This window comes from Mangifera indica, chromosome 5, assembly GCF_011075055.1.
Source record: "Mangifera indica cultivar Alphonso chromosome 5, CATAS_Mindica_2.1, whole genome shotgun sequence".
Classification (NCBI taxonomy): Eukaryota; Viridiplantae; Streptophyta; class Magnoliopsida; order Sapindales; family Anacardiaceae; genus Mangifera; species Mangifera indica.
In genome coordinates this window covers 11,042,137-11,060,346 of record NC_058141.1, presented here as the reverse complement: position 1 = coordinate 11,060,346, position 18,210 = coordinate 11,042,137, and the positions used below count along the sequence as shown (strand labels likewise).

The 18,210-nt window shown below is 32.7% G+C and overlaps 1 protein-coding gene across 1 annotated transcript; it reads right to left on the bottom strand.

Annotated features, from left to right (window-relative positions):
* LOC123217327 (myosin-1-like) lies at window positions 1–13,225 on the bottom strand. Its single transcript, XM_044638293.1, has 24 exons — window positions 12,882–13,225; window positions 11,887–12,251; window positions 9,592–9,693; window positions 9,368–9,511; window positions 9,118–9,268; window positions 8,992–9,019; window positions 8,293–8,458; window positions 8,082–8,145; window positions 7,941–7,954; window positions 7,761–7,845; window positions 7,173–7,276; window positions 6,937–7,075; window positions 6,146–6,264; window positions 5,734–5,886; window positions 5,562–5,651; window positions 4,721–4,798; window positions 4,124–4,282; window positions 3,610–3,816; window positions 2,660–2,865; window positions 2,382–2,517; window positions 1,765–1,894; window positions 1,516–1,662; window positions 1,169–1,236; window positions 1–981 (listed from the first exon to the last, which is right to left on the bottom strand). Exons 2-24 carry the CDS (start codon window positions 12,238–12,240, stop codon window positions 337–339), a joined length of 3,489 nt encoding a protein of 1,162 aa, XP_044494228.1. The 5' UTR covers window positions 12,241–12,251; window positions 12,882–13,225; the 3' UTR covers window positions 1–336.
* Between the last annotated feature and the right edge of the window lie 4,985 nt (window positions 13,226–18,210).

Here is an 18,210-nt window from a genome sequence, read left to right as displayed (position 1 = left end):
TATTTGTAAGTTTTGAACAATATATTTCATGAAGGGAAATAGGGTACATAAAATTCAAGAAGAATTCCGAGTAATTCGAAAGACTGGATCCATGTCATAACAAGCTGAAATTTTACCAACACAGAAATCGCAGAGGAATAAAAATTGATTTACATAATTAAACTATAGGATACATGTAACTTGTTTGACTCACTAGGCTCTGGAGTAGTCTGCAATTGGCCAAGTCCCTTGTAACAAATCTCTCGTCACAATTTCTCTATGCAATACTTTCGACTGTAAGACAAAAAAAAAATTTTTAAAAGACGGTGGTAAAAGGTAAATAAATGTTTAGGGTATTTATGCGTTGTTTCTCCTTCCCCACCACTTCTTTTTGGCACCTTCCTCACTGCCAGGGCCGAGCTTATTCAAAATCACCTTTGTTTCCCGAAGTCGTACTCCGTAATCCTTTTTCCAGGCTTCAAACATTCGCTTTAACCTTTGGAGCTCCTTGTCCGGATTTAAACTCGCTTCAACCTGACCAGACTTCACCTCCACCAGGAACTTGGCATCGTCACCAAATACTTGACTCCTTTGATCAAATTCTTCAGCCAGCCGGCTTATGACACTCAAACCTGCGCTCATTGGTCTCACCCCATTGCTCTCTTGACCCTTAAAGTTGCTTCCAGCATCCCAGCTGTAGTCTACTTCATCACTCGCATTGACTGATGCGTCAGAATTTCGCTCTGAATCATCTACTGCTAGGCTCTTCTTTGCAATAGAGAGACTGGATTGGAGCGATCTCATCTGCTTCTGCCACACTTCTTCCATGGACTTCATTTTTACCTCATATTCAGACCAACGGCTCTCATACTGTTGAATTCGTTGGTGGAGAATGTCATTTTCCTCCTCTTTCTCTCGCAGAGCCGCCTCAGCTTTAAGCACTCGCCGCTGTAATTCAGCGAGAAATGAAGCCTTTACCAATACTTCGTCTGATTCATTCCCCTGCATTGTTGTCATTGATGCTTAGTACCTCAAATGTAGAGTACCAGCACAAACAGTATCTTCTATGAAACTAGGAAACTAGAATACTCAATATTCAATCCGTAGTTGATGACATTTTAATAGATAACATAAACAGCAAATTTGGTACTAAAAAAAATGCAGAAAAGATGGGAAAGTCTACCAGTACCTTGGATCCTGCAGACTTCAATAATCCTATATCTCCCGAGCATCTTCTGACTAACCAACCACGTATAACTACAAAATAAATAAAAAAACAAAATCAACAACAATTCCAAGTAAATCTAACACAAGCCAGGTTTAACAGGTTTTTTAGTTTGGCCATTAAACTGCTCATTTTCATGAAGTGATTATATTCCAGGGTAATCAGTGGCTTGTTATTCACTCATAAATAAATTAGTACATTCAATATCAAACTGTACCCTGAATTTGACCAGAAAACAACCTGCAGAAGCATTCTAACAATAAGAAAGTTCTCTCTTTATAGGATGTGGCACAAGCCAACAAGAAGATTACCTGACTGAATTACAATTGAAGAATCTTTTACATTCTTGAACTTTTTTGTAGCAACCCTGCTTTTAATCCGTCTTTGAATGACAACAGCAGCTCTATGTCTCTGGAGCATGACAGCATATTCCTTTCTGATTTTCTCTCCCCGAACAACTGCAAGAGTTATTAAGGCCTCATCAACTCCTATTTTAGGAGGATTTCAATTTCTTACAATAACAATAGTAGTTTGATGAAATAGAAGATATAAAGCAATACATGATTGAAGAGTAACAATTCCTCCTCTAAGCTCCTTGAGGTGAAGACGAGCTCGGTGCCCTCTGAAGCAGCTTTGAACACATAAAATGCCATGAAGGGTACGATTTCTTGTATCCTCAAGCACCCCAATCTGCATAAGTAATCTGTGTTGCAATTATTTGAGTAATAAAAGATAGCACCACAAAAGGCACATAATTTGATTATATTGATGGCTAAGACCAACAAAGTGAGGACAAAGACAACACTTCGAACATGAACTTTTGTTCATTCCTAGAAGATCCATCAAGTGACTTGAATAGTAAAGGATATCTATCTATATAAGCATGGAATTTTTCCCAAATAGTACACATTTCCATCTATCAATACTAGACATCTCAAGCGATTTCAAGGATGAAAATTTGATCACATGATTCAAAGCTCTGAGCAGAATTTTAACCGATGATCACCTCTTTAGCAGTCAAAACATTCCTAGAAAATAGTAATGGGCCATACTCCACCAGGTCTGTACTTAGATAACAGAACTTAAAAAGCAAGACCAGTTTCCAACTCACATTCACAAGGACAAAAAGAATAAGAAGAAAAATAATCAAAGGAAAATAACTTTTAGATTCATTTACCTGTCCTGTTCGAAAGAACAACTTTGTGTACCCAACTTGATACATTTCTGGCAAAATATTAAATTGATGAAGAATTGCAACTGAAGCACTAAGTGGATCCTGAGATGCAACACTCTCCAGCAGAAGAAAGCCATACCTAAAGTGAAATTTGAATGAAAAACACCCCCAACCAAAAATATAACAACATGTTAGCAGGAGCTGAATTGTATAAAAACTCAGGACACTTCCACTGATGGGAAAATTAGAAAATAAATAAATAAAACAATTTTTTACTGTACCTTCTGGCAAACTTCTGATGAGATACTCTGGTAGGAAAGCCAGACCGTGAAATTCGAACTACCTCGAGGACCCCACAACATCTCAGCTGCTGCAATACAAGTCCTTGCTCATATGATCCAGGAGATTGGAAATTGTTGGGCTTTATACAACGTATAAAATGAGGTGTTGTAGTTTCTAGTCGTTTCATCAATTGGAATAGTTGACCCTAAACACAACAGGCAAATGAATTAACTCTGATCTAGAAAAAGTAGTTCTCTTTGAAAGTAATAAATTTTAAAATAGATAGGTTTATCAATCTTCATTCATGCTTCCCCAATCTTAGAGACATCAAAATAAGTTTTGTTAGAGTTTAGATACTTTTGAGACAAATGTTTACTTATACAAAAAAAACTATGTGCACAAACAATGTGTGCAATTTTGTATACATTCAATGATATGTCATCATGTGATTAAGAATGGTTTTATCTAAAATTTAAAACTATGTAATCACATAGTGACATGTCATTATTTGTATACAAAGTTGTGCACATAACACTACTCATGTTTGTGGTATGGTTGCATTTGCTATGATGGTTGTTAGGCCTAACCTACTAACTTAAGCTTCTAAGACAAGTGGTTACTTAATAAATTACATAATATACATGAATTTGGCAAAAGAAATTCACTTGTAACTTCACTGTTTTATTGACTCTATTAATGATAGATCACAGATGCATTGAAATTAATGGTAAATCAATCCTCTAGGATAATATGATTGACACATGACATCATCGCAAAACTGGTATTATACACACAAAATAACTGACCATGAGGATTTAATTCCTAGATCTGAAAAATCAGGATGCCTATACAATTGTTTGTCTATGCCTGCTAATTGTATTGTAATGAAGGTAAACCAAGCTGAATCTGACCTCTAGTTTAGAACACTAAACTGTTGAAAGCAATGTACCTTAAATTTTGTAGCTACGCTCAGCTTTTGGGAATCTGCTCCTCCTGCTTTATATGAAGGACCAACCACAGGCTTATCAGACTGAGCAAGCATATTGGAAGCAAATGTCTGAGGAAGGTGGCATGAACATGAGGACAAAAGTTGAATGGAATCCATATGCAATAAGTCCCTGTTTTTCTCCAGAAATCCAGTTGAGTTGTACGAAACCTGAGTGGGAAAAAAAAAAAAAAGGTGACGCAATCCAACTTTCAGTAAGAAGAATTTAAAAAAGGATAATCCCCAGCAACAATATTTTTCTCAGACCACTGCATACATCAAACTAGTAGAATCTGCACACAATTAGTATGGGATGGAACAGTAAACTAAAAGGCCAGACGTTATTGAATCCCTGGATCAGCTTTAGACAAGAGAAAGATGGACCTGATAACCTCCACCATACCTTATGTAATCAATCTTTTCAGAAACTAAATGTGACAAGAAAAAGATAAGTGCCAGGCCAGAACAAGGTGAATACCTCCCCTGCATAATGACGAACCGTGAAGGCTTTTTCTCGCTCCCCTCTGAAACAAGAATTATAATTTAAATGCTGCTTAAGCTTGTTGGCAAATGTCAAATCTGTGCCATTTGGGAACATAGACTCCTCATCTAACAGAGACAATAACCCCAATGGTTTCTGCATAATGTTAAGAATAATATTAAAAGGATGTTTAATCAATTCAAAATGCAAACAGAACACATCAGCTTTCTCATAAAATCATCCAATCCACATGTCAATTTCACATATTTTGTTATGAATAGTAAAGTGTAATATATAAAAATAAAATAAAATAAAATAAAATTACCAAGAAATCTAGCACCCAAACATTGATAAAAGCCTTTCGTTTCACAGAATAGAAGCAACCATGCAAAGCATGAATAAATAACAGTCATGTTCACTCATGGTAATTCTTTTATAGAATGTAAAGGGCATGATGTGCTCAAAGTCCAGAATCTAAAATACAAATATAGTTTGTAAAGGGACTTTGAGTAATAATAAATTAATAGTACCTAAATTTGGATGTCACACACCAAAAATAAATCTACTAAGTTGAAGCATCAATGAGCTTTGTACCTTTTCAAAAAGATTAAGACAGTCCTGGTTGTCTTCAAAATCAACCTTCGCCCAGTCAATACCATCTTGGATATATTCCTGGAAAAATAAAGAATCAAGCAAGTGTTTTGTTACAACAGCCAAATTGATTAATATGTAAATGATATCTAAGCAAAGGCCTTCTTTCTTCTTTCTTATTTTATATTTTCAGAGAAATATCTAGAATACAGTATCTATTTGTTCAAAACAAATGTAAAGACTGGTTGCTTAAAATCCTGTGTAAGCCGTTTCAAATATTTAAATGTTGAGAACACTAATGCCCATCAACAACATTATCAACAACCAGGGGCAAAAGGTCAAGTTAAAAGCACTATAAGAATTCCATTCTTGAATCATATTACAACTAGAAATGATATATACTGGTAATCAAACCAGCTTCATACAGCCAGTGAAAAGAATTACTTACAAAAGACTGATCTTTTAGAGCCATAGGTTAGTTCTTTTATTTGACAAGAAACAAAGAGACTGTCATTAAAGGAAAATGTATAGATTTATAGATTCTTCAGGCTCCTGAATACAAAAGAATACGTAAACTCCTCACACATTATACAACATCAAAAATATTTTCAAACCAAAGATATGAATATCTGTTATTTAAGTATAATTATAAAAATCAGCAAGCCAGTAGGTTCCCGGCTAGGGATTGATGATTTGGTTTCTGATATTAACTAACCAGTTCAGAACACCCTATCCATACTAGCAAAATATATAGGGACTAATCAAATTTTAGTCACACGTCATAATTGCCAGCATCCTTTGGACCAGTAATTTTTAAATAGTGGTGCAACCAGATAGAAGTTACCTCCTGCTCTAACTTGAATAAATGACGATTAAAGTGTTGTTGTAATCTCTCATTTGCATAATTTATACAGAACTGCTCAAAACTATTTCTCTGCAGGAAAAAACAAATTTGGCATAAATTGATATAAACAGAAATTTAACGGTACCAGAGTAAAATAAAAATTATAGCATACATCAAACGATTCAAAGCCATAGATATCAAGAATGCTGATGGATCTGCCGGTTCGTCTTTTGCCAACTGCAAGTGACTTGTTAATTTGTTCAACCAGCCATTCAAACAAACAAGCATATATTGATTTTGCTAAAGCATCTCTGGTGTCGATTGCCTGGAAGATATAAGCCAATTTGTTGATCAGCAAAGCAGTCACAATTTTAATTTCAATAAATACATTCATTAAATTGAACAATTTCCAACATTGTTTACATATTAATGTGTGTACACAACTTTAGACATCCAATTCAACCAAATCATGAAATACACAAAAGGTTAGCACAATTGACTTGGCAAAACTATTATGACATAAGTTGACAAAGAACAGAATCTACAAAAAAGAAGTTGCGAATTCTCTACAAACGGATTCTTGCCTGTGAAAGTGTTAACTTCTGGACAATAGTATCATTACCAACTCTCATTTTACGAGTTGATAAGGCTAGATTAAGATCCTCAATGTTGCATCCAATCAATTTAGCAACAGTGATTAAAGCTGCACATAAATGAAAAATCACTGGTGAGATCACAAAAAGCATGCCTGGTTTCTAGTAATATTCATAGTACTAACATTGTGCTACATTATATCACCACATGCAAAACACAACTTTGAAATGAGCACTTTCAGTGCCAAAAAGCGCAACTTGGTGTTCTGAAAAAATCTGGGATCATACAAAAGCTTATGGCAGTTATACGGTAGCATCTTCCAGCCATGTGTACACATGTTTTCAAGACAGCCATACAAAATAATGAGCCAAATATATGACATAAAAAATTGTACAGATTCTACACATGCATCAAATGTCTTCCTATTAAAATTGGAAAAGGCACTACGGTGTAATCCCAGTAAACACCATGCTACTGTCAACTCAGTATGGAAAATTAGGAATTAGTAAGAATTATCAGTTTGTTCTCACAATTACAGCCTTTGGCAGCTTGGCTTCTCAGTTTAAAAAAATTTCACTACATACTTAATGAAACTTTAGTCATGCTATTTATATGTGCAGAGGTACAATCATGAGCCAAATCTGACCGACATGATTTACAGGGAAAAATAGTTCTAGTATTTCTAATATTTGGAGTTCAAGGCTTAGGGCAAAGCTGCCATAAGTTATGCAAAGTAGTCTTAACAAAATGTCTAGGGCATCATCTGCCGAAAGATTCTCACCTTCATCTGCCACAGCTTCAACATGGTTTTCATTATCAATTACAGTAAATGAGACATTTCCCAGCCACAGTACAGCAGCAAGCATTGCAAAAACACTCTCCTGGTCTTCTTTGCTGACATGGACAATGTCAAGGGCTTCCTGCAATAGCCAGAGTACATATGCTTAAAATCCTTTCTCTATGAGACTACAGATAAAGAAATCTAAAGTAGGAGGAAATGAGAAGGGGACAAGGTACCACAACAACACGAAATTGTTCAGCATCATCAACCCTGGCAATTGAGTAACAACTACTTTGCCTCAAATATTTGTACTCATTCGCATTCATCAAATTTAGCTTCTCTGTTATTCAAAATCAATAAACAAATGTAAGGAAATAACTCAAGAAATGACTATTAAATAAAAACAATAAATATGAGTCTCAAAAATGTAGTCACTTGCAATCAAAAGCTAGATAGTTTAAGGAAGCATAGGTCACAGGTTTTAGATCACCAAATAAAGAACAAATGAGACAAATACTTATATAAAGATATGCTGCCAGCCTATGCTGAAGGGAAAATTCTTTGGCAGATTCTTCCCTCATCAGCTTTAGGAGATACAGTGACAAATAGGATAACAGAATGGAAGATTCAAGCAGCATTAAGAAGATTTTGAGCATATTTGCTCATCATTCAAATTCAGAAAACAATTTCAGTATGAAGCAATTCTTACTGTTAATCATCACTAGTATCAAGAATTATTGGAAAGAATTAATGCTTGCACTGAAAATATTGAATCATTTTATATAATTGTTTTAAAGAAAGAAAAGATAAGAAGCAGTGAACACCTCTAAGTGAAGATGGAGCCCCAGCACACAGCTGATAAAATATATGATATGACCTTTCTCCCTCTGCACATTGAACTACCCTAGACTGTTCATAATAGACCAAATAAGATACATCATTTAAAAAAAAAGGACAGAAAGAATGGGAAGCATAGAATAATATAGTAGCGAAATATGTATTACCTTTTCAAGTAAAACTGCAAAATAGCAAGAGAGACACACCAAAACAAAATTTACATCAGTTTTATATGCAAATCAAGAAATACACATTAAGAAACAAATCTAAGAATTCCAATTCCAGTTCAGCTATAAGAATTATCTTACAAGTTTGAATTTTGGCACCCGAAATTTTTCCAGTTTCACTGAAGTGAATTTCTATCAGCTTTCCCTGTGACAAGTTCACCCAGATCATCAATACTTGGAACTTAAACGGCTACAAGTAAAACACCTCAGATAGTGCACAATTGCTGGACAAGAACAAAATAAGTTTAAGTAAATGACTTTGGGATGTTCATGCAAAGAACAGGGAGCTTACAAAACGACTTGAGTTGTCATTTCTCAATGTCTTGGCATTCCCAAATGCTTCTAAGATTGGATTAGTCTTCAATATTTCATATTCTATCCCACTGCCACCACCAAGAGCAGCTAAATATTGCATCGCTATTTTTGCTGTCTCGGTTTTTCCTGCTCCACTTTCACCACTGGACAAGTTGGTGAATATTAGAATCAATACATGAATATAGGTATATTTTTTGAAATAGTGGAAACCTTATTTATGGAATATGTAAGACAAAATTCTGTTACTGAATTTTAAAATTTGACGGATATAGGGGAGCATCTCATGGCTACAAGTTAGATTCTGCAAAGAATACAAAAGGGGTAACTTGAACAAAACTACTGTGTTTCATTCCATATCACAGTATGTAGAAAACAAGAGCAGGGTAGGGTTCAGAGCCAGCCAAAATAAAAAAGCACATAAAGGAAGGAAGTAGGTTAAAAAGTTTCATTTTATTTTATGAGAAATGACTCGGCATGAAATGTGCCCAAACCAGCTTTGATGCAATCCAAACATAAGTAAAGCGATATATCCATAACTAAAAACGAAAATAAAAATGATCTGCAATAATCAGGTTGACTCATCTAGGCATACAATACAAACAGAATGATAAATGGCAAATATGACAAAAAGTTGAAAAGACAGGACCAAGTTAGTTATTAGTTTCACTCTACAAACCTTATGATGATCGATTGATTTACTTCATCTGGAAAAAGAAAACAAGATTGAATTAGTATACCACAGAGAGAGAACATACCCAAATACAGGACCAGTCAATCCAATACCCTTAAACACAGAATGCACCTCTTATCATTTCTCGGATGGCTGTATCTGTTATAGCATAAACATGCGGGCTTTCAATAGACTTGTTCTTATATGCCTCAATGTAGTCATTTCCATATAAAGGAACTTTCTTGAAGGGATTGATAGCAACCAACACAGGTCCAGCTTTGGTCTATATTGCACACAATTTACCCAGTAAAAGAATTAGAAAAAGCTTGCAATAAACCACCAGTATTATACTTAAATATAACATCAATACAAAAACACTTACATAAATTGTATCTCGCTTGTATCTATGCTGGAGATTGTACAATACTGCCGGTTCATTCAAATAGCTAAGTTGCATAAGATCATCAACACCATCAAGGATATCAGGATTCGCTGAAATCAAATTTTCAGATTTCACCTTGTGAACCTACAATGTATGCATTAAAAACACAAGGTCAAACACTAAATTGAATATAACATTTTCAACGTTTCCGAAATCTCACGTACTTCTCCCTCAGGCAGTAAAACAACTGATTCGTTCCCTGAAGTTGACACTATCTTAACAAGCTCCCAGTTTCCATTTGGAAGTTGAAGCCAAGATTGAAGTTTCTGAAACAGCAAATGTTAACAAGTAGGTAAAAATATCAATGAATTGGAAGTTAATGATGTCTAATTGTCTATTAGAGGAGCTGCCCATGATCTGAAATCCATCACAGTCATGTCAAGCAATAATGCAGAAATTATATGCACATGGGGACACTTTCATATATAAAAGTCATTCTATCAACAAATTGCAACCTTAGATACTTTCTTGATTTATGAACCAATATAACGTACATGGTACACAAGAGAGTTCCAAAGTTGGCATACATTTTATTAAGTCAAAGCAAAATTAGAAAACATATGATGCATTCAGGACAACAAACTGCCAAGCTTCACATCAGCAGGAGCAGCAACCTAAGAAAATTTGCTAATAAAACTTTAGAATAGAATAGAGAGACTTTAACTCACAATTATATAGCAAGCAACACAGGTTGAATTTTATCCAAAAAAATAACAGAAACAGACTCTTTGGATTAGTTCCGTAAAAGTGATCAGTTATTGACATTCTCTTTTAGATAAATGTTGTCCCTATTTTATATTTATTGTTCATTTTCCATGAGGATTTCCCAGAAAACAAATTACAATGTGCATGGAATTACAATCAGAAACAATAGATGCTATAGTAGATTCCTCAAAACATATATTTGTTGAGAATCTCTAATGAAGTGGGGCTGTTTATTCATTAGATTGTAGTGCATCAATTTTTATATATCAAGGGTTATCTTCTATTAGGGTATTAGGAACTTTTGCTTTCTTTTTGACAGGAAAAGAAGGGTTTGCACTGATACATAAGTAGACTGGATTGCCACAGAAGCAAAAGGCCAAAACAATGCTCGAGAGGAAAAAAATACGTCCAAACATATCTAGTTGAATTTCTGGCAAAAGAGGCTAACTGATACATAGCCAAAAAAATAAATAAATAATAAGAAACTATCTATCTAACAAACCTTGGCCAATTGAGCTCAGTAAGAAGAGTGATGGAAATCCTTTGAAACTAAGGCCCAAAGAGAAATTATTGAGAAACCTATCACCATTAAAGTACTATGATCTTACAGATTAGCTGTAATTTTATTTTATCATAGAAGAATATATAATGATTATAAATTTTAATTAGTTATGAAATTATTAAGACTTTAATTTCCTATTGGAGCTAGGGTTTTGATGATATAAAAATCCCAACCCAAAGTTTATACAAATATATTTTCCAGGATTTGTGAGAAAGATATTTCATAATACCAAGCAAAGCACGTGGCACATCACTAAGTCACTCTAACACTAGCCTTGAGAGAGCAATTGAAGAATGGATTGAAGAATGCAGCAGAGCCATCCTAGGCAAATCGGAGAAGCTTGGCTTTTCCTAAAATTCTTTAAGAAGATTAGTGTGCACACCCTAAATATATCTAGTTCTAAAGGATATGATGACAATTTGAAGCAAAAGCCTTAAGAAGATTCAAGACTACAAGTGACTTAAAGCTACCACAGTATAAATGATGCTAACAAGAAGTAAATTCAACTTTCACAAACTTTAATTCCTACATACTACACATCACAACCGTTCATTGCTATAAAAGAAGTAATGCACTGAATATAATGCAACACAACAATTGGTCTTTGGATATGTTAGGCTAACTCCCTAGCAAAACAATAAACCATTAATAGTTGTGATGCCAAAGCCACGTTATCAAATCTTGATGTACTTCAGTTATTCAATATATATAAGACCTAAGAGTAAAAATAGAAGAGTACATGCAAAGTCTGTTGCATATAAAAGTGATGTTACACTGAAAAAAATAGTTAATTTGATCAAACCTATGATCATCTAATCCCACATTTTACAATAGGTATTACTTTTTTATCAGTCATGGTCTAGCCAAATTTCAATAACTGCTACTGCAATAAGAAACAAATTACAAAGTGCATGCATCAACTTATTGAAGAACAACAACTATTCTGAGGTTCAAGGGATCAGGAAAGAAATATTAAGAAACAAATTATTAATTTTTATTATACTAGCACGCACACAGAAATTAGTTTTTATAGAAAAAAAAAACATTTGGCATAACATTATATATAGATGCTAAGGAAACAAAGCATAAAGCTGTACTATGTAAAACTTTTTCATTAAAGTGAACAAGATTACCACACTAAGAACAAAGGCTACATGTTCTAATAAAAAATAAGTTAAAAGCCACAAAATACCTTTTTGGCAGCATAAGAAGTGGTGTCACCCCACCTGCAATCACTACGAGATGCTGAGAATGAAGGCATAGGCAAAGCCATGGAATCCAAGTCTTCATCACCCGTAGAGGGCCTATGTTCAACCAAAACATTGTTCCCATTATAGGGCGAGTCCTCATTATCAACTGTCTCAACAACCTCATTCCCTGTCTGACTATTTTTAAGGGAACTTGAACCAATAACATCACCAATGTTTAAATTTACGCCATTAGACTTTTCATACCGATCAGAAGCTGGTGAACCCATGAACCTATGATCAACTGGTAACGATTTGATGGACTGAAAAGAAGGGGGGACCAGGGTTTTCTGCAGCATTTTCTCTGATCCTGAAGAAATGGATTTTTCAGGGATGCCATTAGATAAAGGAACTATTATCAAAAGCTACTTTTTATGCTTAAAAATCAATCATCCTTTATGAAAAGACCCCACTTGAAGACTAATCAGATGAACCTTATGGCGGGGGCCATGATTTTTTAGATATAGACCTTAGTGAGTTCTTGAAATATCACAGTCATACCATTATCAAGTTCCACGAGATAATTTGCTAGAACCATCATACATATGAAACAAAATACAAGTCTTAATCGAACAACTATAAATCAAATTTATGATATTAAAACTGTAAAAATGATTCATTAACTGAATACATACTTGAAACTCCTAATCTCATAGTAATGTAACTTCAAACAGATTAACAAGTTTCCCAGAAACGGGGCTTTCCCTTTGGTTTCCCATAAAATGCAACAGAACTCACAAAAATATCAAAATTTAGAACCTCAAAGTATCACCTGGTACAACAACCATAGAATTCCAATTTTATTTTATTTTCTTACAGTTTCTCCACAATTAAACAAAGAGTAAAGTTTAAAAACACAGAAACTTGCAAATGAAGACCGATCTAGTGGCAAATTGCAATTCTAGAGCTTCAACAACCACAAAGGATAATACATACTTACCAAGAACAAGTCAAAAAAACTTGAGATTCTCAGTACAGTACTCGCAAGCTTCAATCGATCTCACCGCAATAGGAACAACAACAGCTTCGCATTACAGTGAAAAGAGAAGGAAATGCTGAGATGAGGCAAAGTGAAAATACTGTAACTGTAAAGTATATACTCCTGTCTAGTGTGTATAGAGTATATGAACGTTAAAGAGTGTTTGGTTTCCGAGAAAGTGAGGAGAGAAAAGATAGAATTTAAAATGACTGGAAAAACTAAGGCAAAGGCTTGTGGACTGGAGAGTTTTTGTTTCTCTGCTTCTTCACTTCTCACATGAAAATGAAAAAAGAAATAACTGAATAAAATTACAAAGTCGTCCTCTTTTATTTCTATTTTGAATTTAAATTACGTTTGAGCTTTGGGAGGGCTTGTTGCGCACCAACCAATTTTAAAACAAAGGTTGACGGATTCGTATTTAATGACGATTATACCCCTATTTAATTTCTTTATTAATTCGAGAGACTTCTCACAATTTGAAAATCAATTATATTTTTATTAACAATTCTTTGCTTAATTATCCAAAACTCTTTTGTCACTTTATCGGCACCAGTATTTTTAAAATCAAATCAAATTAATTATTATTTTATTAAATCCATCCAACTTAAAAAAAATTATTAAAAACCAATTAAATTGAATTTATATAATATTATAAAATTATTGTTTTATTAAAATTCAAAAGAATTATAATTTGTAAAATATTAATTGAATTAAAGATATACTTTGTAATTAATTTTTTTATTATTTATATAATGGGATACTAATTATTTAATTAATCTATTTAAATTATGTTTTATCTATTTTATTTTTTTAAAAAGATATATAGTTGATATTATTTAAAAATATATATAATAATTTATCAATAAATTAAATTAATTAATTATTTAATTAAATCAATTAAACCGTAAATTAATGAAATATGGCGGGATACATAAATAAGGTTTACTTTTCCAAGTCGTACGAGAAAAGAAATATTAAGCCAAAATAAAATACAGCCACGAATAAAGCTGATGATTTTGAAACTCCCAACACGACTAGAACTTTTCGCGGTTGTGGTTTTTGGTTACTCATTAACGATAGAGTAATGATATTCTCACCCGCCCAGCGGTTACATGTTTAATGCTAATCATTAACTGGCTCTTGTATGGTAAGGATTATAAATGCAAAAGTAATGCATGGCGGGGTCAACAGAGGAAAAAGTCAATGATTGATGAGATCAACGGAGACAAACGAAAGGTAAAGGTGGAAGGAAGAGCAGGCGATTACGACACGCTAAGAAGTGGGAACCTTTCCAAAAAGCCGGCAAAATGTTAAAGTGTAATGCACTGATACTGTCTGGTTTCGATTGTGAATCAGAAAGATCAGAGTGGTCCCAATGTGAGTCACCTCCATCCGCCCGATCAAAAGAAAAAACCATTCGAAGTATCAGATTTTTATTTCGACGTCGTTTAATTGTACAATTGACAATTGTACGCGTTAAGCAAGAGTCAAGTCCCGTATGACGTATGATTGTGAATGTTATGATGTTGTGCTGGATTTGGCACTAGATCTATTACTGAGATTATAATCTGCAAAATTAATTTTTATTCGAAAAAAAAAATTAAATAATTATATTAAATAAAATAAATTCTAAATTTAATGATTATTTTTATAACTATTAAATCAATTAAATTAAGGTTTAATTTTTAATTTTTAATATATTCCTATAATAAATTTAAATTAATATTTTTTTTATTATTTAAATTACGCTTTAAAAGTCTCGTGTTTCAAATTACGTGCCGTTTTTTATTAATTGATCTATAAATTACCATTAATTTATGACAAATTATTTTATTTATGATTTTTTTTATTTTATAGAGAATAATTATGATAAAATTGTTATGTTGGTAATTAATTACATAGTTGGTGACGTGTGATGCGATCACAATCATTGTTGATCATATGGACTCTCCAGTCCACCAGAAGTTGGCTTCACATGACATTCCATTCATCATTAAACCATACCTTATTCCTGCTTTAATTTTATTTTTTAAATTATCACGTAAAAATTTTAAAAAATAAAATTCCTGTAGCAAACCTAAGTATATAATTTTGATTTACTTGATTTAGTGATTATAAAATTAATTATTAAATATAAGATTTATTTTATTTAATATAATTAATTCAATTTTTAAAACAACGATTTAACTTTAATAAAAAAATTTATTATAAAAAAAAAATTAATGAGTAAATCGACAACAAGATGATTCCCTAATCGCTTATTCACCAATCAGAATAAAAATTAATTATGCACAGAGGATCCGGAGGCCAATAAACAGTGTGGTAAGAGCAAATTATTGTTTGTTTATGATTAAAGCCTAATGTGGCTCAAGATTGTAAGGAGATTTAAATCATTCATGTGCAAAGCAAAAAGCCACTTGCATTAGGGACCGACATGTCCTAATTTGGCATGTGACAAATCTCACCATGTTTTAAGATTTTCTTTGTTTCTAGAAAACATTACGAGCAATATTATATATACTTAATTTTGTATATAATATGTCATAATATGATAATATATTATTATATTTTTAATTCAAAATTATTTAATCGTATGATGACATATCATTTAGATACTTGATTGAATATTCAAAATTAGATGCATGTAGTTTGTTGATTTAAGTGAGATTTATGAGGCACGAATGAAAAAGAATGGAATTACAAGCAAACAAGAAAGTCTTATCCAAGGAATTAATAAGAATTAAAATCAAAGAATGGGGCATGTGTGTGTAGGTCTCAAAACCAAAAAGAGAGATGTGTAGACCAACCCACATTCAATTATTAAAGAGACTACATCAATTGCCTTTTAATTTATAAGAGATCTCCTTATTTCCTAAGCTTTATTGATTTAGAGCAAGGTGCCTAGACTACTAGTAGAGGCAGCAACTAGATGGGTAATGGATTTTCAAACTCTGGTTTAGAATAGCAAATGCTTTTTAGGGTCCCCTTAAAAGGAAAGTTGCCCTAACAGTAATGGGTTAGACCAATTCCATTTGCCCACATCACATCAAATGCAAACCATATGTTATAATTTGATTGGCATTACATCAAATCATGTAACATTTTCTGTCAATCTTTTTTTTTTGGTGGGGTTTCAAAAGTTAACATCATTAAGAATTGTCACCAACAGTTACTATCTTTTTAAGTTTTTCTAGCTATCTTCCTTAGTGAGGCCTAGAGCATATACCCCAATTCAAATCTAGATTTTTTTTTTTTTTCCTTTCTAAGTTAGTGAAAATTCAAAAGTGCAATTAAGTTAGTTTGTAAAGTTGATATGTATGTTCAAGTTTGAAGATCTGTTTTAAATTAGCCAATTGAGGTGGATGATTGTGATTTAATTCAAACGTTTTAAAAAGAAGATTATAAATAATATTGAAATAAGATTGAATGACTTATTTCCATGCAAACTTTGATGAAATAACATTTTCACACTCTTTAAGTTTAACAGTTCATTAGGTGATTTATCATTTAATTATATTAATAAAAATTGTTGCATGGAATGGTAAAAAACTTATTGTACTTTAAATTTTTAATTTTACCATTTGATGAAAGATCATTTTATCTTTTTTACTTCACCACTTGACACTGTCTTAGCCAATCTAGCATCACTACTACTGGGAGCAACAACTTTTGTTAAAACCTTCGTGATTTCTTCCTTCATCTTAGTTATCATAACAATAGCTTACCCTATCATCATTAACATATCTTCCTTTTCTATCACGATAGAGATGTTTATAACAATACTTCTCGTTGAGCTCCAAATAACATATCACTAGTTCTTCCAAGTAATTCCAAACAATAGTCAAATTTTGCTCCTCTTGACACTACTATCTCCATCATGAACTATCCGAAATCCTCAAATAATTCTATCAAATAAGCCATCAACATGACAAATTTTCTTGGTCTTCTCAATTTCCCTTCATCTTGGGTTTCTTCATTGGCTTCAAGGCAATTCAAAACCTCGAATTTAACCTTATTAAGATTGAATTCTTAAAAAGGTGGAGATTTTAAGTGTTTCGTTTTTAACACTTCAACTATTGAACATATCTTATTTTTTTTATTAAATTCATAGTTTAAATCAAACAAATTTGAACAAGTAAATGCCTTTTAAATTTATATATTGAAAAATCATCATATCATCAAAATTCAAATGGAAAACGCATCATGGCCTTAGGTTATACCAATAGCAAAAACAGTATGGTTTTATTAATAAGACGAATCCAGTTAGAAAATTGCAACCCCAATGGCAATTCTAAAGAGGCACATCATATAACGAAAAGATCTGGCAAATGCAGGGAAAAGCATGAATGGGGCAGCTTGGAAATGGGACATTAGGGGTCATTGGAGTTGACAATAATTTCATTTCACACATGGAAAACTCATCTATTAACTCCTCCTAAAAAGATATTCCATTTTGGCCACATGAATACACAGAATAAAATGCTTCTCTGGTCCCTGCTGCTGTCTATATGTTTGTGTCATACATTCATATCGTCAAACACTTGGATTTATCAACTCCATTTTTTGTGTTCATTGCTTTCTTTATGCTATATTTTTTAATGGGAAATTGAAATTTTTAACATTAAATGGGTTTGCATATGCAAATTTACCACACTTCTTATATATTAAATATTTATACTACAAAGATAGTGTAATACATAAATTACTTTTATCTTCAAGTTTGGGGAAATGTAGGATTGGCAAGGTCATCAATCTCTTAGCAGCCTTGGTGAACTATTTTTTCATGGATACAAATATTAGAATTTCAGTTCATTCTAAATTCTTTCGACTAAAAACCTTTTAAATCTTAGATATAATTTAAAAAAATCCAACTATCAGCAATCAACAATTCAAAATTTGAATTTATTTTTAATATCTTTGTGTAGATAAAAAAATTTTCTCATGAAATATGATAGAAATGAGAGTTTTTGTGTTATTGAACAGTAGTCTTATACAAATTTTACACTCTGATCAAATACAAGAATATTTTAAAAAGTGTTTAGATTTGATGGTATAAATATTTCGAATATAAAAAAGTATGATAAATTTATATACGTGGCATATAAAGTTGTAAAATTTTGAATTTCCCTTTTTTATTTGTGGAGGATATGCATGCAGGGAGATTGCTTTGGAGAATGGAGGACAAGTTCCACTGTGGTTAATTTTGCTACGTGATAATTAAATCAGCAAGTCTTGCAGAATTTTATTTCAGCCCAAATCAAAAGAATAGTAACAACGGGGCCTCAATAGT

Excerpts from the sequence above, each read along its gene's own strand:
- LOC123217327 (XM_044638293.1), bottom strand. The coding sequence starts at position 12,240 with ATGCTGCAGAAAACCCTGGTCCCCCCTTCTTTTCAGTCCATCAAATCG. Across the intron at positions 6,265-6,936 it reads TGAAGCTGTGGCAGATGAAG|CTTTAATCACTGTTGCTAAA; the intron begins GTGAGAATCTTT and ends ATTTATGTGCAG. Across the intron at positions 2,866-3,609 it reads GCGTAGCTACAAAATTTAAG|GGTCAACTATTCCAATTGAT; the intron begins GTACATTGCTTT and ends TGTTGTGTTTAG.